The 24,883-nt window shown below is 30.3% G+C and overlaps 1 protein-coding gene and 1 long non-coding RNA gene across 2 annotated transcripts in view; one reads left to right on the top strand and one right to left on the bottom strand.

Annotated features, from left to right (window-relative positions):
• LOC107446115 (Extracellular sulfatase Sulf1) overlaps positions 1-24,883 on the top strand; it is a 67,543-nt gene that overhangs the window by 19,348 nt on the left and 23,312 nt on the right. Inside the window, exons 2-4 of the mRNA XM_021146621.3 lie at positions 15,644-15,814; positions 22,289-22,440; positions 23,698-23,937. Of these exons, the coding sequence (XP_021002280.1) occupies positions 15,696-15,814; positions 22,289-22,440; positions 23,698-23,937 (511 nt within the window). The 5' untranslated portion in view covers positions 15,644-15,695. The remainder of the gene's footprint in view (positions 1-15,643; positions 15,815-22,288; positions 22,441-23,697; positions 23,938-24,883) is intronic.
• The window catches only part of LOC139425929 (uncharacterized), a 48,477-nt gene continuing 44,815 nt past the window's right edge, over positions 21,222-24,883 (bottom strand). The window contains exon 2 of the long non-coding RNA XR_011637066.1: positions 21,222-21,420. This is a non-coding gene — a long non-coding RNA (uncharacterized lncRNA). The remainder of the gene's footprint in view (positions 21,421-24,883) is intronic.

The following is a 24,883-nucleotide window of genomic DNA, read 5'->3' as shown; positions in this document are numbered from 1 at the left end:
TTGTAATCATGATTACAAGTAATTGATTACTGTAATCGACTATGTAATCATGATTACAGCTGTAATCAAACTTTGTAATCACGATTACAAGTAATTGATTACTGTAATCAATATTGTAATCATGATTACAGCTGTAATCAAAATTTTTGAAAATTGTAATCATGATTACAAGTAATTGATTACTGTAATCAAAAAATGCAATCGATTACATTTTTGGCCAACTCTGATATATATATATATATATATTTGTCATCAATCATAATACGTAACTGAAAAAAGTATAATTTTTTTACGTTTAATTTTTTCTTTTAATCTTATATAAAAAATCATATAAATAAGTCAAAATAAACTATTTAATTACTTCAAAACTGATTCGAAATGTTAACAAAGTGGAGAGGTTTTACTCATTTTTAGAAATAAGAGTATGTCGTAAAGTTGAGCTGAATTTCCCCACATTAGTTAGAATGTTAATCAACGCGAAGTTAATTAAAAAGCAGCGCCGTATCGCACATTGAATTTATTGAAATATAATTCTTTCTCGTCTGCGTCTTTCACTTGAATAAGATTTATTATTTATTTTATTGTAACCGTGATATATTTTTGCTTTGTGTCGCTGGTTACTTCGATGCATAATTAGTTTCTGTTCTACATGGCTTCACGCCTGTCTTTGTGTTAAATAAAAAATATATTGTGTAAGAATATAGAATGAGTTACTTACTAAAGTCCCGTACCCGTCAAGTATCAGTTCTATTACTTTTTAGTAATAGAACTGATACTTGACGGGTTTAAGTTACTCGGAATAGAATAGAAAGAGCAGTGGCTAACGCAGCCACGTTTCAGCAACCAATCAGGATCAAGATCCCTGCACTACGTCACTTGCGGGTATCCTATTGTTAATCTCTTTACATAACTTTTAAAATATATACATTTGAGCATTTGATTAATTTTGTAAAAAGTAAATGGCAATGTCGATGTGTACTTATGGATAAAATAGGTACTAAAAAGTGCTTATTTTCTGTTCCATCGTCAATCACAGATTGCTTAATTCGATAATCACAATCACAACATTGTCATAAACTCAGAGATCCGAAATTTTTTTTTTTGTACTTATAGATAAGCAGCAATTTTTAATATTTTATTTACGACATTCTGTATTCATTCGTATCCTAAAAAGAAAATGGTTTGAAGTAAAATAATTTAAAACTGTATACTTTATTACACTCAATTTTTTGTTCCACAAGTTATTTAACAGCAATAGTTTGTTATCTGTGCTAAATTTAAAACTAACTTCGGCATATTTCTTTTAGAAAATATGAATTTAGTGTTTACCAATCTTATAATTATACCTACCGCAGGCTTTTATGATAACAAACACCGGTAATAAAGCCAACATTTTTAATCATTCTAGCCAAATCCACTGAAATTTTTCTTTTCGTATTTCAATGTAGGATTAAAATTCCAAGAGAATGCATAAGTTCGCGTTCTTCCTCATTGCATGTACTCACGAAATTCCGCCATTTCGTTTTTACCTAATTAGAAATTATTTATCTCGTCCTTGCGCTGCTCGGGATATTAGACTACGCTACATGTAGTATATTAATTTTCTCCCAGTTGCGAATTTAACCTTCGAAAGAGGAAAAAGAAAAAATTCATATTGTGATTGTTTCGCAATCTCGAAAAATCTTATTTGCATATTTTGTTTCTTATTCCAAAGTTAATTGAGCCTTGCTTTGGGAATTAAATTTTTTTTGGGGGGTTGTTTTCTAAAATACTATGTAATTTTGCTGTTAAGTGTTTTGAATCTGCCGCCTACGTTTTATCATTACTATCATTCCAACGACTATTGCGTGTTATGAAATATTTGAATAAAATATTGTCACGATAAATTTTTGTAAACAAGACAACTTTTTTTTTTTCATAATGGATCACGCAAGCATTTTTTAATTCGGTGGATTAATTTAAACTGAGGTTCTTTTTTTTTCAATGTTTATTGAAAAAAGAACAACCTTCATAAGTTATAAAATTTTGTTTTTCAAGTGTTTTGCTGGTGAACGCGATTTAAGATTACATTTGTCTTATTTCTTGATCTTAATGTAAAAAGTATGCATGTATATATAATGTGAATGTATAACGTAAATGTATCTTTCTAATATTAAAATCGAAATAATAATAAAATAAATAAAAAAAATCGAAGATTTATTAAATGACATATATTCGATTGACAAAACAATAATGAAGATAAACAAATTTGTGAAGGGTCCGATTAAAAGATAAATTATTTTGTGAAGGGTCTGTTTTTATGAAAAGATATTTTGTGAAGATTCTGTTAACAGACCCGAATTTTTTCTAAACAGACCCCTGATTATGTTTTATGATTCAAATCACTTTCGTTTCTTCTCATTCACGTCTGGTAAGTCTTGAAAATGGGAGCTTGTTTTCGAGTGCTCGAAACATGTTGACTGTTATTTTCAAATTGTATATTATTTTAGCGATTGAATTTTTTAATCAAGTAAATATGACCAAATATAATTGCTTTTTTTACTACTTCCCGAGTTTTACTCTAAAATACATAATGTTTTTAGTTAGACGAAGTTCGTAGAAGTTTTCGTAGTGTTTTAGAAAATTACGAAAGTCAATTGTACCTTCATAAACTTTAGATGTCCCTTTTAATGGGTCCTAAAATATTTGGGGCTACAGCTCCAGTAACCCCGCTTAATCCTGCTCTCGTTGTATCTAATAAACAAAAAACACTTAAGAGGAACAAAATTTTTGTGTTAAAAATAGTTTTGGAGTTTTTGATTTCAAATATGTTATTTACTTTGTGACATTTTGTAAAATTTTTCTTAATATTCGTTTACACTGCATAGCACTGGGAATATTGCAACCATCAACATGTTCCAGTGGTTAGATGAAAATTCGCTTTATGTTCATGAGGAGTCCGATGCAAACCCCTCTCCTTGGTTAGTCAGATTTTCATTTTCGTGGTTTTCTTCTTGCCCAACTTTCTCTGATTTAATTTAGAGAGCTGCAAATGCTGCAGTAGCTGTCTTCATCAGAGTTCTATCTAGAAATAGAAACGGGGCAGGGTGTTTCCTCACAGAAGAGAGCACTTTGAGTTGTGTTTCCTCACAGAAGAGAGCACTTTGAGTTGTGAAAGGATACTCACTTAACACCATAAAAAGTATCAAAATGTGTAATATAATATAATAACTGAATTTGATCGTCAAAATATTTTAAGTATACTATTTTATGTGCATATTTCAAAAAATAATTTTCACTCATTATTTAAATAAGAGAAAAAATTATTGTTTATAAATAATAATTAAAGGGATTCTGAACTGATTCTGAAGGGGTAAACTGAAAAAAATTATTTTTTGCTAAGCCGGTTAATATATATATATTTTTTATAATTAATACTGAAAATTATTATAAAATATAAAAAAAATATTTATTAAAAAAATTTATTTTAAAATTTAAAATCACTTAAAAAATTTATTAATTTACCCTCCAGGGATCTGTCCAGAAATTTTGTGAAAGGTCCGTTTTTCGTGAAATTGTGAAAAAATTACTCACATTTTTTCAATCAGGGTCCGCTTTTATGAATTTCTGCAAACAGGGTCCGTTATTGCAAAAAAAACTTTTTCAAGAAGTTTTTAAATTGTAAAGACATGCAAGATTATGCTCAACACTGCAAAATTACAATTTAAAAAATTACATTTTAAAAAACAAACAACAATTGCAGCTTCTAAATTAGAGATGCAACATACAAATATTTGGTATTTAGCCTATACTGCTGAAAGCAGAATATTAATTTCGGACGAATAATGGAAGAATCGTCTGCCGAAGACAAAACTTAATTCGTTTACATCCATCTTTCTTGTTTTCTGCCCTGGAAAGGGTTTATTCGATTAACAAAATAATAATGAAGATAAACAAATTTGTGAAAGGTTCGATTAAAAGAAAAATCATTTTGTGAAGGGTCCGTTTTTAAGTTAAAATATTTTGTGAAAGGTCCGTTAACGGACCCAAATTTCTTCTAAACAGACCCCTGCCCTCTTGAAAAAGGGAAACTTAAAAGAATTTTTCCAATTGAGAATAATCTTAACAAAGTAATTTTTTGTAATTGTAATCAGAATTAAACCTATTAGCACAGAAATTTTTTTTGTGTAATTATTTTAACAGTTAATTAATTTTTCTTAAAAATGGAATATGAATAAAAAGGCAGCGTTTTTTAGCGATGGCGGCTTATTTTTGCAAAAAGGGAAAACAGGGCTAATTTATAGGGATCAAAGGGCAGGCAGGGCTGGCCGCCCTTCTAAAATCACTTTGGGAGAACACTGATCTTAATACGATTTTTTGATTTTTGTCAATACAGAACTGAAAACTGAAGTCATTCAAGTTCCGTGCCCCCTAAAATTTTTTTTCTTTTTTTTTTTAAATAATTTTTTAAAATCGTCGTTGAACAGCCGACCCAATTTTTTGGGTTTACGACTACTAATGTTCAACTCCGTGGCCTTGTAATTTTGAACTTGATCCAGAAGACAAGGGAACTCCTGGACTTTATGGAACTAGCCCGCATTTGCGTTACATGGGGAGGAAGACCACGAGAACCTCCCATGGTTCGCCTAACGGCAAGGGGACTCTAAACTCACGATTCGTCTACCACTGAGGATATTTTACGTCAGTAATATGGTCGATGCAACCCAGATGCGGATTCGTAATGACCAGCTATCAGTTGGATTCGAACCCGGTTCACCTCGTTGGAAGACGAACGTTCTATCCCCTGAGCCATCGCGGCTCTCATATAAAGTGTTGTATCACATTAAGATTTTATGTTACGCTTTGTTCAGTTGTTTTAGTAGCAAGCTTGTTGTAAGATTTGTATCAGTATTGAAAATCGCAGTGGCATTTAACACCTTGCCATTGTGACCATGGCAACATCGGGCAAACCAGAAACGCGTTAAGGTACACAATGGATATGATCGTCATCAAGAATTGGAAGAAAAAAAAACAACATATTTTGTCACACATTGTTGAAACCTTCTGTGCATAAATTATTTTCAGTAACACCGAGATTCTTTCTACCCTTGTCACATCAGCTCATCTTGATGTCCCGGAATCTTGTTTCATTTATATGAATGCCGATTCCCTTACGAATGAAAACAGTTCCTCACCATCTCTCCATATCGTGAGGAAATGTAGCCTAGCGTGATTTGCCTCTCTCGGTCACTGCGGGTTTTCTATTTTTGTTTTTTCAACTATATTTTTAATTTTTCGTTCGTTACTTTGCGTTTTCTTTTTCATTTCTCTGCTACCGAGGGTTTTTAGTTTTGTTTTTCATCTTTTTTTTTTATACTTAATTTTTTAATTGACAAATTTACGTTTTCAGTTTCATATCTCTTTTTGTTTTCCTTTTTCACTTTAGCGAGTCTTGAGAATAGGCGTCTATTTTTGAGCACTCAGAACAAGTCTACCACCATCGTATGATATTTTGAAGCTTATGAAGTTTTGATATTAGGTTTTTATTTTATCGATGAAACATGTATTTCTTGATATAAATCCAATTTTTTTCTTATTTTCATTTTGCGATTGAAGCGCCATCTGTGAACCAAGATGCAAATTATGTAAATCAAATCGGAGATTGGAGCTCTGCGTTTGTTTCATTCTATCATTTTATTAGATAATTATGCATCTTTTTTTTATGCATCTTTTTGATCTTTTTTTTTCTTAGCATCTATTTTTATATTATGGATCTTTTTTTTAAATATTTATACTCGTATAATTAGATTTTTTTTTTATCTGATTCGGTGGACTGTATGGTTTCCCGTATATATTTCAATAAAATTTTTCTCATTTTCCAGTTTCTAGAAAATAAAAATTTTTTTTTAAAAAAACAAGCAAACTTGCAGACTGTTTAAGTCGTTATTTTCAAGGTGGGTAGAAAGAAAGAAATATTATTTTTTTAATTTTTTTTTTAAATATTTGAAGTTGTTCTACCATTATTGAAAGCCGTAATGTTGATATAAATTTCTTGTTTGTTTTTCTATTTTTACTCTAAGAGGTTGTAAAAATAGAAAGTTCTCTGAAGTGTTGGTGTTGAATTCTGTGAAAATAGAGAGGATTGCATAAACAATTGTGTTCTTCTAACAGTTCAAGAACATGATATGTTTGACTAAGAGCTCTTAAATTATTTAAAGGCGTTAAAATGGAAAAGTTATATCATCGTCTCGTGTAACATTTTAAATATTTACTAAGATTTCTTTACCAGAGCTGAGCACCGTACATAAAACATAGGGTAGAAAAAATTATAATTAAGAGGATTAATTTGAATTAGGATTAGAATAAACTGATTAAAATCATTTGCTTAGAATCATTGCTTGTGTCACATACGAAGTATGTGAATTGATTCCGTATCAAAAGAGATGAACGGATTTTATTTGAATTAATTGATTATAACCGTCATTGAATAGCCGACTCAATTCTGAATTAATGACTATCAATGTTCCTTGTAATTTCAAATACAACTAAGAAACAGGGTTTGTTGATTTAAATCACGATTTAAATCTTGATTTAAATCAAATGATTTTTTTTTTAAAAAAAATAATTGATTTTTTATATATGGATTTTATATATATTTTTTATATTGATTTAAAAAGTTAAACAACAGTGTTTTAAGTTATTGATACTTTTATTATTTCTTTTCTTAGTTTTAAAATTTATTTTAAATAAGTTGTTGCATTAATTAATTTTGACGAACGAAATTACTTTCTTCCTTGGTATGTTGTAAATTCCTACACATTTGAAATTACATTTTTAAAAATCTTTTGATTCTTGACATTAAAAGTACAGATTAAAATAAACATTTAAGTATTTTTTTCTCATAATATGTTTACAGTATGTTTGACATTATCAGATTTTCTATAAAGAAATTTTGTGAACAAAATTTTTTATGAGTACATAGATTTTTAAAAAAAATTTTTTTAGCTTAACTTATCTATTTTGATATAGGATTTAAAATGAATATTTTAATTTAATATAAAAATATGTAGATTAAATATTTATTTATTTTTTGATGAATGACTACATTTATAAACACAATCTGTCACATTTATTTTGTCATTTTAAAAATCAAGAGAAAAAAAAAAGAAATCGAAATTTTAAATTAAAATTATGGTTTACAAATTGAAACTTTGTTTTAATAGTTAAAGTATTCTTTTAATTCTCTATTTCATCTAATCTTTAAATTTCAATCATACATTTGTTTCAAAATGGTTGCTATGCATTAACCCTGCTAAGAAAAGACAAGAGAACACCTGGATCAAGCATTGGGACAAACAATTCTTTATGGAGGACTTTTTGATGGAACTAACCCGCATTTGCGTTACACGGAGAGGGAAATCCACGAAAACTTCCCACGATTAACCTGACAGATATTTTACGTTGTTTGTCGGTTCTTGCCGGGAGCAGAATTCGTATCAACCAGCCACCGCTAGGATTCGAACCTGGGCCATCTCATTGGAAGGCGAACGCTCTATCCCCTGAGCCACCGTATAAATAAGTATCGAGGAAGAATCAATGATATCGGAATCTACAGGTGAAGGTGAGATGAACTGTATGAAAACACTCGTCGCTGTTTGCTCCAGCAATCAAACATGTTTTGGACATTTTTAGTTCCGCCATCCGCGTTCGAATTCTTTTTTAGCTTTTAGGTTAATTTTTAATAAATATACATTTCTTATTTTATGTAAATTTGGCAAATAAGCTTTTAAATATGTGTATAAAATGTGTTTGTATGCGGATTATTAATAAGCATTGTTATTAATACTCCTTATTTTACTAAGTTACAATTTTCTATACTTATTAGTATTAATATGTATTCAGTACAGAGTGAAACAGATTTCTAAACCATTCCATGCAAACATACATTTATTAACTAATATTTTTTTTAAATAGCTAAAGTGATTTTTAAGAGTTCAAATAATAACACAGTGAAGATTTAGATCATTTTTTTCAAGCTGTTTTGTTTTTTAATTTTAAGACATTCATTAAATTTTTTTATAAGTTGTTATTGATGCCTAGAAACGTCTTTTAGGTAGTTATGAACCGCAAAATGTTTAAAAGCTGAAAATCACAGACATGATGTTTCAATGCGACTTCTGTGACATTTTTAAGAATTGTTAATTTTCCACAATGTGAAAGAGCAGAACCGAGAGGGCTCAGACGCTGGGTTCGAATCCCAGGGTAGGTAGATCAATTCGTATACTGCTCACTGATTAAAAATATCCCTATTGCTTAACCGATATTGAACTAGTTCTAAAGATGACTTCGGGATCGCTTTTAGGAGTGCGAGCCCATTCGAGGAGCCCTAGAGACATAAGATCACTTAAAGCCCGAGTTATACTTCAGATGATTGCAAAATTTTGCGGTCTGACTATTAGGCCTCTGCTGCCTAAATAAGGAAATTAGTCGTTATAAGCTTTTTATCACAAATAATTAATTTCTTCTAAACAGACCCCTGTAATAACTGTACCAAACGTTTTTTTAAAGGTAGTAAATAAGTTTATGAAAAAGTTATGAGTCCGAGCCTGGCAACTTTTTTCTGTAAATGAGCCACAGCCAACGGTGGACCCGGAATCGATTTTCCAATGCAGCGGCGTTTGACAGCTCGTTAGGCATTTTTTTTAATTGAAAAAAAAAACTTGATGCTTGACTTTTTTTTTTCTTTAGTGCTGGTGACAAATTTTAAAAGAAGTTTTTACAGGTTATTAACGTCGCACTATAGTAGTACAATGGCGACGGTCTGGGAAAATGATTCGAAGACATGCCATCACAATTTTGATCCTCTGGAGAGGGAATGGCACCCCCCCCACTTCGGTAGCCTGACGATTTGCGCGTGATGTGGAGCACTTTACGGTAGAACGAGAATCAATACACCCTCGGACCCTTCGCAGATTAAATTTTAAAAAGAAATAAAAGCTTTTATTATAATTGCAACCTACTACGATTAAAAGAAAAATCTTCAAAGAAGAGAGCTAGTCTTTAGCCGCTGCATTGTAAATAAGCGGCCCGGGCTTTGGGTGATCCCGCCTCATCTCTAGTTAGTTCCGTTCTTTTGCCATCGATCAGCCGTAGAAGATTTTCCTAACCATTTGACGCAAATGTGAGTTAGTTTTACTCCTGCAAAAAGTCCTCCACGAAAGTTGGTTTGTCCCAAGGGATAGCCTGGTTGGTAGCGTTGACTGGGCCCATGTCCAAGAGGTCGTGGGTTCGATCCCCGCCGGCCGAAGACTCCCCGTGTAGTAAATGGTGACTGATGCACGTTAAAGAGGGTGCGTAGCGTTTTTAAAAAGTGTTTAAAGGTACTTATAATCGATTTTCGTTTTTCAAAAGCCCTTAAAGGTGCTTTTTTCATTGGGTGTTTTTAAAAAGTGCTTAATTTTTCCTTTTTTCAAAATGAGATTCTTCCTTTACCATGTTGATTTTCGCTATAAATATGCAAAATGACACAGTTCATATTGTTCTATTCAACGTTTTCTCAATTAAGTCAACCCCAATCTATTTCGGCGTATTGTCAGTCCGTAGCTTATGTAAACGCCCCTCGTTTTACATAATTCAAAATTTCATGATTTTTGACAATTTTCGAAAACAGTGTCAAAAGGTTTTAAGTGCTTAAAAATATTTTTTGAGTGCTTGAAAAGTGCTTATTTTTTGTCGAATAATTTGGCTACGCACCCTGTTAAATCTGTCGAGTCGCAAAGTATGTTCGCATAACAAATCAAAACCTCTGGGGGTACTGATCCAGGAGTTTCATTGTCTTTTGGATTGGTTCAAAATTACAAGGCTACGGAGTTGAACATCAGTAGTCCAAAATTGGATCAGCTGTTCAACGACGACTATAAAATAAAATGCTTGAGCCAAGAGTTTCTTTGTCTTCTGGGTTAGATCTCCTGGCTGCGCAGTTGTGCATTGATATAGCCGTTGTATCAGATATAGATTTACTGGTCATCGACGATGATAAACTAAAATAAAATGTGAGAGAACACATTGTTTGAAGGTAAGGCATATGCATCTTCTGTTGGCAAAATACCTGATTCAGTTCCCTACACAATATATTTTATCCATTTTGATGACCTAAATAACTGGTATTTGATGCCAAGAGTTATCATAGAATTCTTTTTTCTTCCCTTCTCTTTGTACTTCATCCAAGCTTTTTAATCATACTGCGAAACTGTAGATTGATGAACCAAACATTTTACATTGCTCTTGGCGCTTTTATAGATTGAATTCAAGAACACGTTTCAATGCATCGAGAGGCGAATGTACGGCGCCCTAACAATATTTATTCACGCTAAATTTTTTTGCGAGTCTGGAATTGCGCCAAGAAAAGGGCGGGAATATGAATTAGAACTTTCCGGGCAATTTGTAAGGAAAAAGTCTAGACTTTTAGTGCTGTAAAAAAAGGTGGAAAAATGTTATTTTGTCGAGCGTATTTCTCCGGTACTTCACAGTTCACTGATCTTTTAAAATGCGTCTTTCTTTTGTTCCCTAAAATGGCGTGGTTTGGAATTCAATGTCACATTCTTGGGTGCCTAATAGTTAGGAGCTTGTGGTATTTGTTTAGCTTTTGGAAATGAACAGTAAACTTAGAATGTTAGTAAAATAAACGGGTATTTTATTTAATTTTTCTATTGTTCGCTAATCTCTTTTTTGTTTAGAAAGAATTTTTTAAATGGTTCAAATGTCATTTGCCGTTTAACCCTCTGATTCCGATAGAGTCCTAGAATTTGTGTCCCTTCATTACGGGAGTTTTCTGAAAGCAGTTTCTATGATTGAACTCGTCCAAAACTATCTTCCTGTGAGGGGTTGAGGAGGGGTCATCGTTTTCTCGCAGTTGAGTATTCAAAATCACTCATGCGGCAAAGGAGGGGAATTGTTGACAAATTAGAACATTTACATGAAATATAAGTTTTCCGAAAATAAAAGTTTAGCACCTTATTGGCGATTTTCAAGTAGAGGAGTAATAAATTATACTTTAATTTTTTTCTTTNTTTCACGCTTTAAAATGCAGAATATTAGTGAAGCAATATTTGATAATTTATTTTGCTAATATGTTTCTTATTTAGCTAATGTTTTGATTTTTTCACCATGTACAATCTAAATAGTAAAAATGTAATCAACTTTTTTAAAAGCCAATAAGAACATTGGTAGAATTCTTCTACATAAGTACAATACTATGTCTTTGATAATATATTATGTCTTTGTGCTGGAACATTGTGTTAATTGGCGAGCGAGCGCAGCGAGCCATGTTTCACACCGTGAACCACATAGGATTGCGTAGCAATTCTCGGGGGATGGCGAGCGTTAGCGAACAGGGGGCGGAGCTTCCTAGTAACAAAATAAATGAATATAATATTCATTGTTTAACAGTAATTTTTTAAATGATACATAGTAAGAGGTAACCTAAGTTTTCTAATATATTTAAAATGAATTATAAAAGCAGGGGATTTTGAATTAGACTATAAGGTGAAATGAGCGAACGAAGATTGGGTTCAAAATTACAAGTTTACGGAATTGAACATTAGTAGTTGTAAACCCAGAAAATTGGGTCGGCTGTTCAACGACGATTATAAAAAAATATTTGCAATAGAGGGGCCGTTTAAAATAGCACGTAAGCACCTAAAGCTTTGTAATTTGCATATTTTTGCTTCTGAAAGGGGGATAACTGCTTACGTATAGACTTAGATAAAATAAAAAGCTTTCTGTAAGCAATTGATTAACTTTTTTAAAAAATTAGTTTCAACCCTTTCGTCGTTTCCGCTTTTAGGTAAAATTGGTTTCAAAATTATGTTGTTTTAATTCTTATAAAATTTCATATTGATTCATACCACAGGGATGAGTTAAGGTAAGTAACCAAAAAAGCTAAAAATAAAAATCCTAAAATAGTGTGCAAATGATACGCAAAAAAAAAAAAAAAAAAAAAAAAAAAANAAGGAAATTAAATGATTGAAAAAATACCTGAAATTTGAGCAAGAAAAAATTGTATGTAGGAAGCATTTATCCACACAATGTTATCAACGTTTTAATAAAAATATTTATATATCGAATTTTAATATAATTTATTTATTTATATTTTGTGAATATGAATCTCAATTCGCGATTTTGAAATCCCGCGGATATGGATATTCAATTTTAAAATCGAGCTTTTTCGAAATTCGATGTTTCATTTTTAAAATTGCTTTAACAAGAATCTCGATGTTTCATTTTAAAATCGCGTGTTCACACAAATCGCTGAATTTGATGTAAAATTGTGAAAATACGAAACACAATACGCAATCTTAAATCGTGTAAACACGAATTGCGTTGTATGATTTTAAATCATGTAAATATTATTTTAAATCTCGTCTGCGTAGGAAAATCTGAAGGAAATCGTGTAAAAACGAATCTTTTTTACACATAAAAAATTCCTACAAAATATTCTACTCAAAACTATATAAAATAAATTGAAACTTCAATTTTATTTTGTCCTTTTTTTTAGAGTTACAGTAAAAAAAAATCAAAAGTTAAGCATGAACACAAGGTATGATACTTGGCTTTCTTGGGAAAGTATGGGAAAAGGAATTTTTGATTTACTTGCTTATTTTGGCTATAAAAAAAAAGGTTTTATTTATAAAAAGTGCAATTTTAGGCTTACCTATTACGCGGTTATTGCCATCTAGACAAGTGAAGCACTGTATCTAGCTAATTTATAATTTTTTTTAAACGCTGAATCTAATAAAATCAAAATTAGAATAAGAGTTTTATGCGCAAAAGGATGTATTAATACAGGTAGTATCTGTTATATTTTTACGGTTTAAAGATTCTAAGAACTCTAAATTGATTCAAAGAACAGGTATTCCCATCGGCATGAAAGAGGACTGCTTTGTCTGGAAACGTTCGATTTTTTTTTCCTTGAACCCTCTCTTAAATTTCCTCCGTCACTTCAGCGCACTTATTTAAGGGTGTTTTAAGTGTTCTTTGTAAAACAAAATATTTAAGGTCTTTTTTTTTTTTCTTCTCCTGTCCCTCAATCTATCTTGGCTGGTGGTCCGCGTTAACAACTTGTAAACACACTCTTTAGTCTAATGTAGTGACAAATGACAAAGTGCAACAAGACAGATGACTTACAGATTGAATAGTCGCTTTCCGGCTCTCCGTGTATCGCTTTCCCTTGATGTTTAATTCAGCTGTTATTATAGCTTGGATAGTTTTAAATTCGACTGTTATTATGTTTGGATTTATAATAATTGTAAAATATCCGAATAATTTACTTATATATTTCTTTTATGTGGCATCATAAACTCTAATATTTTTCTATCTATTGGCAACACTTTAATCGTTAATCATTTTGTTACTTTAAACATTTGCTTAGATTCAGTTCGTTAGGTTGTCTTAAGTAATAATTTAAGTACTGTTGAATAGTTGGCTGTACGTTAAGTATTTATTTAGAATAATTTTGTATTTTTATAAGAAAAAGACTTAGTTACGAAGATTTAGAAGATATTATTTAGATTTATTTTTGATCCATTCAAAAATGGCTGTAGAAATTTTAAACATAAACGGTGTCAAGGTGCCACATACTGTCATACAAATTGTTGGTGGTGGAGTTATATTTCTTAGAGCCCTTGGATTATTTCATATTCAGTGTTTACGCTCAGGGCCCGATTTTGTTTATAATAAATTAGGCACTGAGTGCTCGCATGTAAAGATAAAATAAATTTATAATGCAAAGACGTTTTATATTATACTGTATATAAGATATCGTGTCTAAATGTGTTGTATTTTTTTTTTTTTAAGTGTGAGTTGAAACTCGTATAAATAGTGGAGATAAAAATATCAAACGTTGACGTTTTCGTTTAGCTGAATTTCTTAGCTTCTCTTTTTTCGTTTATAGTTTTTGATTAATTTATTAATAAAGCGTTTCTTCAAAAGGTCGATTTTATTATTTTGTTATAAAATTTGAACGCCATAAAAAATTCTTTTATGAAACCCTAATTATAACATTGTTAAATTTTTATTAAACCAGTTAAAAATTGAAAAGCCTTTTTAGATTATAAAAACGCTATGTGAAGTTTTTGCTAGTTTTTAATCCACGCGCGAGACAATGTAAATAGCACTGTAGCTTTCTCTTTTATATGAATCAGATTAATAAAAGTAGTGAAAGTGTTAATTAAAAGTAGTAGTAGTAAGCTAGATGTCTCCTTTTTACTACGTTTTTAATTACTCCCTTTCGTGCCTGCGATGTTTGGAATTTTACGATCGAAATTTCGATCACTTTTCGACTAGTTAGAAATTCAAGCAAGACTTCTGCGCTAGATGACAAAGCATGCTTTAACCCTTTACAAGTAGAATTTATCGTCATATTATCGATCAAGAAAATCGTCCGACAAAATTTCAAGCACTTTCTTTCTAGCTAGAAATGGAGTTCTGCCCTGAACGATAAAGCATATTTTATTCATTACCTGACTACTGCGAGCAGAATTTATCGTTAGATTATCGAAAAATCGTCTATCAAAATTTCGATTACTGTTCTAGAGGTGCTCAAATTTTAAATGGAGCTTTGTACTGAATAACGCTATAAATATCGTTTCCAGACCACTGCAAAGTGGGTTTATATTGCTATTTTATTACTGAATAGAATTTATTGCGAATCGAATTTTCGATTGGTTAAAGTGCTGAAATTCCAACTCGTTCTCTGTGACTGCTGAAAAGTTACTACTATTGTTTTCGAAATGGTGCGAATTGAAGTTTAATACCATGCAAAATTTCGAACCACTTTCCGACATTAACTAAAACGCAGAACTAAAATGAAGTAAAATAATAAGAGTAGTTTTAAAAGCTACGTTTTTTCAGTTTACTGAAAAGGCGAAAATTTTAAAATTTTTGTCTAATATAAAAACGAAAAATATAGGGCATTTCGAAAAATATTGGGCATTATTTCATTTTCATAATTATTATTATACAAATAAATTACCATTATAGAGGGTGCGTAGTGTTTTTAAAAAGTGCTTAAAGGTGCTTATTTCTGATTTACATTTTTTAAAAACACTTTAAGGCGCATTTTTTATTCATGGTTTGTAAAAAGTGCTTAATTTTCTATCTTTTAAAAAGAGATTTTTTCATTGCCGTGTCGATTGTCGTTCTAAATTACAAAAAATGTATGATTTTCACAATTTTCTCTGCAATATATATCAGAAACTAGTTATTTTATCATGATTTTGTAAAAAATTTTTTTGAATTTTGTTGATTTTGTGTTCATAAATTAAGAATTTTAAACGATAAAATTTTTTTTTTTTTTTATTACTGCTCAAATCCTAATTCTGACTTTTTTTTTTTGGAAAGTGATTAAAATATTTTTTGAGTGTTTAAAAAATATTTAAAAGGTGCTTATTTTTTGTTGAAAAACCTGGCTACACACCCTGTTATATTACCGAAATTTTTCGAACAAGATGCACTGTACGTTTTTCGCTTTAGTAAAAGCAATTAATTTCTGAAACTAATTTTTTTTTTTAGTCTACGTGAAAAATGTAGTTTTTACAAGTTTTACTATGTTTTATTTTACTTTTACATGTTGTGATTTTGCTAATTCTATTTTCTTTCCTTATAGATTGTAGACTATGATAGACTATTGATATTAACTGTTGGGAACTGACTATTTCATGGATCCCTGCAAATTCCTTCCATTTTTATTTTATTGCATAGCAGCTGTTCTAAGAGCTGTTTTGGCTGCCAAGGATCAGAGTGCTTTTCATTCAGACCTACCCAACAGTTACCAACAGTAAGTACATTTTTGGAACATCTGTTTGAAATAAATGTCATCGTTTGCTAAATTATTAGCAACAGGTTCAGTTAAAGTTAAGAATAACCGTGATAAGAAAGGTAGAAATTAATCAAACGTCGAATGACCTTGAGATTTAATGCATTTCATTCAGTGTTATTGGTAATAGAATAATTCGTTTCACGAATGAAATTTATTAATATTTGCAAAAGATTTTAATTAATTATTTTCTTTTCTTAACTTTTGAGAATCTACAGGTGACCCTCTAGAGTTATGACCTGAGTTTTATATTAGATATAAGTTAATTTTTTAATATTGATGATCTATTGCATATATTTTAATGTATATCGGATGAAAATTAAGTATCTAGTGTTCGCTGAACATGTCACTTAAGGGTAATGCCCTGTCTTTAAGTTAAGACTTATTTAAGAAGATATTTGAGCGTCAACGTTACTAAAGTTAAGGAAAATATTATCTTATTTGTATCCAATGTTAAATGCAAGCTTTGTGCGTGGCATATTTTAATAATAGAGATATTTTGCAAATTTACGTAAGATTTTAAGCAACTGCGTATTGGATTGCTTGTTTTTTCTAAAATTTTACGTTTTGTTGGCATGGTTTTACAAGTCTAGCGAGTGTTATTCATAGTTGTCGAATGTTTTACGTTTAAGCCTATCTTTGAATTAAAAACATGGACAAGTTGCAAATAGATTAAGAAGAATGCCAGCACATAATAAAGATGGATGATTCGTTATTACAAATTAGTCGTGTTATTTAGTAAAAAATAAGTTGGTTGATTTAATAAAAAATAAACTTGATTGGTTTTAGATTAAAATTATAGTTGTCTAATTGTACTGGTCCGTAAGAAATTAATTATTTTTTCGTTATTTATATAATTTATTCGTTTTAATTACGCAATTTATTTGGAAAAAGCTTAATTTCCATAATTTCTACACCCATGGTAAATGCTTGTTTTGATTTTATGGACTAAGTAAAGATAATATTCTACTACGCTGGTACTTATAACTTACGGGTTTATGCAAAATCTCTTATTTTCATTCACGTATATTTGATATTTTTTCATGGACTCATACGAATTTTAGCAGGATTGACTCATGCGCACTTTGCAATCTTGCAAATCTTACGTACGGTGGTAGCATGCGGAATGTAAAAGTGCGAAATTTTCCTAATATTTTCAATAAGAATATGTAACTTACCGAATTACTGATACTAAATTAATTATATGCTATAAGATTCTGTGTGTATTATTTTTTACATATCGAAATATATTTTTCAAACATCGAAAAGTTGTTTTCTTAATTTTTTAAAATTATTTTATTAAAAATTAACGAATAATACAAGAAAATTATTAATGTGATATTGTCTGTTTGTATAAATCACTAGCGACATTTTATTAATTATTTTTTTTATTCAAAAAACAACAGTTATTTTTACGAAGTTTCTATGTTAGTTAGTTAATTTAAGTTAGTGATAGTAAATTTATGTTATAGGAAATTAGGGTTTTAAAACTCAGTTTATCTTTTAGAGTTCTAAATACGAAGACATCGCCTGAAAAGATGCAAAATATAATATATCCAGCCACCCCGACATCAAAATTCGGTAATACATCGGATAATTAGTCGAAAAAGCGCGAAATACTTCGATTAGTTGTTAGATTTGATTGACCATTAAAAAGGCTTTTTTTTTTTTTTTTTTTTTTTTTTTTTTTTTTTTTTTTTTTTTTTTTTTTTTTTTTNCAAAATGGTTGTATCCAAACTTTGGATACAAACATTTCGAGCTATGTTCAGAGGAAAAATTTTCTCCTTTATTCCATTTTCACTTTTTTTAATCTACTGGAAAATCGCAGTTTCGAATTTATTTTTATTTCATTAACTTTCACTTTTTTAATCTGAGCAAAATGGTTGCATCCAAACTTTGGATACAAACATGAACTATGTTCAAAGTAAAAATTTTCTCCATAATTCCATTTTTCTCTTTTTTTAATCTACTGGAAAATCAAATCATAGTTTCGAATTATTTTTTATTTCATTTCATTAAGTTTATTGCTAAAAATGGCACTATCCAAACAAAATGGTTGTATCCAAACTTGGGATACAAACATTTCGAGCTATGTTCAGAGGAAAAATTTTCTCCTTTATTCCATTTTCACTTTTTTAATCTGAGCAAAATGGTTGTATCCAAACATGAACTATGTTCAGAGTAAAAATTTTCTCCATAATTCCATTTTCTCTTTTTTTTTTAATCTACTGGAAAATCAAATCATAGTTTCGAATTTATTTCATTTCATTAAGTTAATTGATAAAAATGGCACTGAAGAAAACGGTTGTATCCAAACTTCGCATACAAACAAATCGAGCTATGTTTAGAGTACAGATTTCGCTTTTATTCCATTTTCTCTTTTTTTAATCTTCTGGAAAAATCGTAGTTTTGAATTTATTTTTATTTCATTTCATTAAATTTATTGCTAAAAATTACACTGAGCAAAATGGTTGTTTCCAAACTTTATGGTAACTGGGGACTGATTTCTCTCAGAACGATAGGTGGCCTTTTTTTTAAAAAAAGTTTTTATCTTTCTGAGGAGTCTAAACTAGTATATGGTTACTTTTTTGTTAAAGGGACTGCCTTTTCTCACTGCATTCTTTTAATTCCATACAATCATGCCTGGGGCATTTCCCGATATTTCCGCGTGGGAATTTTTGAGTAAAATAGTAGGGTGGATAGGCATACCTGAAGGGTCACTTATGAATGAAAAAGGGAGTGGTAAAGTGAGGGGTACCACTTAACAATAGGGTAATGAGTGGGGTTTTGAAACCCAGGTGTCATTCATTCTCTAGGACTGAATCTAGGGTTCCTTTGAGATTCTAAATTGTTTTATAAACTGGAGGGGTAGAATATTCTGAAAAATGCAGATCTTTGTTAGTTATTTCATTTAGAATTCTGTTTAGGCCCTATTTCCAATTCTCTAACGTCATATAATTTTTTTTTTTTTAAATGATTATCTGAATTCTTTGGTTAGAAAAACTTTTTTTTTTAAGTTGAACACAACTATTTTTTTAAACGTAGTAATTGCCACAGCTATCGAAATATGGTCAATATTTAGCTACTTTTAGGAGACTGGATTTTGCTGGAGTATTATTATTTATACTCATGCTTAAAAATAATTTTTAGGAAAAGAAATAAAACCTGCGTTGCAGTGCTAAATTTTTTTTTTCCATCCTGAAACGCAATTCACCAGGTGTGGTTAGGGACATGAATAAATAAAAATTTAGATGTAAATATTGTTGCGTGTTTCGTTTTCTATCCAATACGGAGAATAATTCTAAATTAAACAATTAAAAAAAAACTTTTCTGTGATTTTGCACGAGAAAATAAAAATAAAATATTGGGTGTAACTTCGAGTTGATATAGTCTCAGTTAATTTTCCAGATATTATGCATTCTCTATACAGAGTTTTTCCTAAAATGGGTAAGAATTTCATAATAAAATAGTTCTAAGGCGGCGTTCCGGTTAGCAGAAAAGTACCAGAACGTCTCAGTTAATTTTCCAGATATTATGCAATTTCTATGCAGAGTTTTGCCTAAAATGTGTTGTAAGAATTTCATAATAAAATAGTTCTGAGTCGGCGTTCCGGTTAGCAGAAAAGTACCAGAACGTCTCAGTTAATTTTCCAGATATTATGCAATTTCTATGCAGAGTTTTTCCTAAAATGTGTTGTAAGAATTTCTTATAAAATAGTTCTGAGGCGGCGTTCCGGTTAGCAGAAAAGTACCAGAACGCCGTACTGGTGGTGCGTACCAGCTTCATTACATCTGTGAAAGAAAATGTAAGAAAATATTTTTAAAATGGTTTCGAACAGTAATTTGATTATTTGATCATTAAGAAGTAATTTTTGTTTGCATGAGCCAATTTATTGTTCTAAACAATTTTTTTTAAATTTCAAAATTAAACTTTTTATGCTTTATTTTGCTAATTATTTTGCTTTGCTTTTATTATTTTAAAAAAAGGACCACCCTGAATAACTTTTGATTTAATGATCGGATCTTCAGATATATTTTCTCTGAATAAACATACCTTCCTTTCAACGTATTCGGATTTATGATGCTCTAAATGTGTATGTGGGGTACCTGTATTTTGGGAAATAGTATGGTTAGCTTGATTAGGAGAGTGGACCAGAGTTTGGACTCCTTAATGTTAATTTGACTTTTTGCATATTTCGCCATATCTCGAGAACCTTTTAAGCCAATTGAAAAAAAATTTTTTGCACGTAATTATAAAATTCGTTTATCCTAACTCGTAATAACTTTTAGTAAATATTTATTATTTTTTATCATTTTATTTAATAATACAATGTTTTACATCATTTTATAGAATTTCAATTTCAAATGGCCAACTGCAAAATTTGAGCGAAATTGCTCGAGTAGTCAGAGCTGAAATTTAAAAATAAAACTTTCAATAAACTTCGAAAATAAAAATTTGATTTTTCAGGAATTATTCGACGATTTTGCTCAAACTTTGTATTTTGTCATTTTAAAACTGCATTCTTTAAAATGATGTAAAAAATTGCATAAAAAAATGATAAATATATGCTAAAAATTATTTTTTTGTATAGAATTAACTTTGGATAAACGAATTTTATATAAGTATGTATATTAATATTAACAGAGCCCAGATTTGGTCCACTCTTCTAACCTAACTAACTATTGGGATCATATTTCCCAGATTTTATTTTATTTTCTAACCGTCGTTGAACAGTCCACCTAATTTTATGGGCTTACAACTACCAATGTTCAACTCCGTATCCTTGTAATTTTGAACCCAATCCAGAAGACAAGGGAACTCGCGTTACATGGAGAGGAAGACCACGAGAATCTCTCACGGTTAGCCTGACGGCAAGGGGACTAATCCGTCTAAAAAAAAGTTATCTTTATACAGAGAAAATATTTTTTTGTGTCTTTTTCGTTACTTAAAATATCGCCTGCACAAATTAATTAGTATAGAGGTTATTCCTTCAAATTATTGTGATTAGATTGAGTCCTAGAACGTGATGATTAGGTCAAAAGTTAATCAGGGTGATCCGGTTTCTAGTTTGCGCCCTGTACGCCGAGAGTTGGAGTAGAAATGTATTCCCCTGATGGACTGACGGAAGATTTGTAGAAATCAGATTTGGAAAATTAGTTGGGGTTGAACATTGTTTCGTTATTAAACTTAGGTTAATAGTTGTTGCAAACCAGTTGTTATTGACATCGCATTTCCTCTTAACTACTTCCCCCAAAAAAAAGAAGAAAAAAAAAAGGTAACGCATTGCATTTCAATTTATGAAAAAAAGTAGCGACGACAGCAGTTTCGTTACTTGTAGCGCGAGTTCCGATCATCTAATTAAAAGGAAAAAGATCAAAGCTGCTATATTATAGCGTTTACAAAATTTTAGAAAATTAGAACACAAATCAAGCAAAAAAAAAAAAAAAAAACNAAAAACAAAAAAAAAAAAAAAAAAAACACTTTATCAAGAGACACACTGTCTGCTAACATATAGGAGCCTTTCTGTCATCAGTAGCAATACCAAAGACTGACTGTGCCTGGAGTCCCTATAATAGATAAACTAAATAAGAAAAAGCAATAAAAAATTTAAAGATGGAAATGCAAATGCAATGAAAATTTAATGATATACACAAATGCAAGTCAAAAGAACACAGATAAAAAAAAAGATAAAAAAACTAGTAATGAAACTCCCACATATAAAGAAAATAAAGATTAAGTTACAGTTAGAATAACGAAATCAAATTTTTGAATTTTGATTTGTAATTTTTGACAGAAAGGCTCCTGTATGTTAGCAGACAGTGTGTGTCCTGATAGAGTGTTGTTTTTGCTGACATGCATATCTTTAAAAAAAATTTTTTTTCGATTTGTGTTTCTAACTTTCTAAATTGTTTAAATGAGACAAATTTGGTTTTAGCTGCTTTTAACGCTTTTTCATTTTAAATCTTATATTCTTATTTTGCCTTTTTCTTATCTTAGCTTGCTTAAATCAGTTTCATTCTTTGATTGGATAGCGTTTACAAAATTTAACAAATACTTAAAACCTCAAACATTAAAATTTGATAACAAAGCTCCTTAAGATGTGTTTTAATAAATAAAGTTGAACAAAAAATGTTCCAGAATATTCTTTAATGCCCGTATAAAATGGGAATTAGTATTCATATGATTCTCTCCATTAGTTATTATGGGGAGACAGAAGAAAAACTGAATTTGATTTCAGGGCACTCTTAAATTTAATTAAAGCTGTTAGCTAAAACAAAAAACTATCGAGTACAGCTATGAATCAATTGGCATGACTAATATATTTTATTTTTGTGGCTTGTCCTTTTTACCTAAATAAGCTTTAATTGTTACTGTTTACTTTAAAATGGATTTTTAAAAAAACATTAATTTATTCTCATATTTGGTATTTTATAGTGGGCTTCATCATGACTATGATACATCAAGATATTCTTCTAGGAATGGATATCCAAGGAAGGATGTTCGCACAAGAAAACTTCCACAGCTACTTAGAGATAAGAAACCCAACATAATTCTTGTTCTCACTGATGATCAAGATATTGAATTAGGTTAGTATTTAATGTAGTTTATACCACGNTTGACGTGACGGTTTAAACCATGGTTTAAACTGTCAAAAACTGTCACATGTCAAAAACCTGCCAACCCTGCCACGGATACCCAACAATTTTTTGCACAAATGCTGGAATTGACAATTTTATGCAGATAACAAGTAGGGGCAATTCGGTTGTGTTGGATGTAAAAAAATGAACATAAATTTCTTAGAAAAATTCTTTCATAAAACATAAGTTTATAATCACGATTTTTTTTTATCGGATATCGAAAAACAATTTGTTTTATAAAAACTGATTATAGTAAGTTCAAATTATATGGATTAAATTGTCGGCGTTGGACGTAAATCATACGAAAGTAAAGAAAATTATTACTCATTGCAAATTGTCTAAAATCTGTGAATTTGTTTATAATTTAAATGTAAACTTGACTGAAATTTGAAGCTGACCTTTGAGTAATGTATTTTATGCTGTTAACTTGCAAAATATGAAGCAAATATTAAGGACAGACGTGCACGACGTCCCTAGGCATTCACGGCTACATTTCTGGGCATGGGTTCCTATGCAATTTTGATCTTGATAATGTGCCCCAAATCCCCTTGAAGTTTTTTTTACAACATTTCCTATTTGAGCCGTGATGGCTCAGAGGATAGAACATTCGCCCTCCAATGAGGTGGAGCAGGTTTGAATTTCAGTTTATATGAATTACGCATGGGTTAGTCTCCTCGCCGACAGGCTAACCGTGGGAGGCTCTCGCGGTCTTCCTCTCCATGTAGCACAAATGCTGGTTAGTTCCATCAAAAAGTCCCACACGAAGGGATATTTCTCCCAATACTTGATCCTGGAGTTCCCTTGTCTTCTGGATTGGGTTCAAAATTACAAGACTACGTAGTTGAACCGTAGTAGTCATAAACCCAAAAATTGGGTTGGCTGTTCAACGACGGTTATAAAATATAAAATAAAAGCATTTCTTATTTAATAAAACGTTTTTAATCTTATAAATTTTGAGGTTTAAAAATAGAAAAAATGCAATTTAGAAAATAAAAAAAAGCTAGCTTTAGGAGCAAAACTTAATTTCAATTTTGAAATCCCCACATCCAAATCAGGCAAGTCCAAGTATTTGTACAAAAGCAGCAATAAGTGTGTTCTCCAATGCTAGCTAAAATAGTTTTTTTTTCTTCCAATTTGCTTCAAATAATCGAGTTTAACTGTATTTTACTTTTATAATTTATTCTTAAACAATATTTTCTGTTTCAGGTTCCATGAACTTCATGCCAAAGACACTTAGAATTTTAGGTGATGGTGGGGCTCATTTTTCGAACGCTTATGTCACAACGCCCATGTGTTGCCCCTCCAGAAGCTCACTTTTAACAGGTTTATATGTACACAATCATCAAGTGCACACCAACAACGATAATTGTAGTTCTCCCTGGTGGCAGCAAGAACATGAAACTAGAACTTTTGCTACCTATTTAAATAATGCTGGCTATAGAACTGGTACACGTTTTTTTTCTTCTTTTTTTAAGTAATATATTATGTTAAAATTTTTATAAATGATATAACCTTTTTAGTGTACTTATATGATTAAAAAGCAAAATTTTATCATGGGCCAGTTGCATAATGTGATTTTATTAAAAATTAGTTTGTGTTTATTTATTTAATTCAGCTTCTTAAAACTAAATCAGCTTATTTATCTGTTGCATCTAAGGCTCAATGATTATTTTATTAACCCTTTGATGCATAACTTTTATTAAACACGTTTTTCATTATTTTGTATTAGTTTTGGTCAAAATAAGTGAAGAATATTAAATTTAGCATTTTAATAATTTATGATTATGAAATGCAGCTTAAAACACCTGTGCTCTTTTTCTGCGTTAAAGGTGAAATCTTCTAAATAAGACTCACTTCCAAGCAATTTTCAAGTTTGCAATTATTTAGATATCTAAGAAAAAGAGTTACTCATCATCTAAATTTCTTTAATTTTCAAAATCAATTATTGATAAAGTTTTGAATTAAAAATAGAAGGGAAAAAATTCAAATACTTTTTTTGGATTCTATATTTTAGTTCAAATATAATTCCAGTAATCCTACAGATTTTTTTTATAAAACTATTAGACTGTTTTTTTTTCATAAATAAGAAAAAACAAAAATATTTTTACTTGTAATTAGAGCATCCGAAAAAATACATGAGACTAGTGTCCCATCTGCATTGAAGCGTAAATTAACAAAGAAAATGGATAATTATTTATTGACTGTTTCTTCAATGCCTGTAAAATCACATGTCTATTAAAAAATTTTACTGGAATTGCTTTCAAATTTCTGGATTATGCTTTGTTATGGTTGCAGTTCTTAGTTTCATGCATTTTATATGTGTTTGATTGTAACTTATATTTTTATTTGTATATTTATTTTTTTAAAAACTTTTATTGACACCTTATGGTTC

This window comes from Parasteatoda tepidariorum, chromosome 6 (assembly GCF_043381705.1).
Source record: "Parasteatoda tepidariorum isolate YZ-2023 chromosome 6, CAS_Ptep_4.0, whole genome shotgun sequence".
Lineage (NCBI taxonomy): Eukaryota > Metazoa > Arthropoda > Arachnida > Araneae > Theridiidae > Parasteatoda > Parasteatoda tepidariorum.
This window is presented reverse-complemented; position numbering and strand designations above follow the sequence as displayed.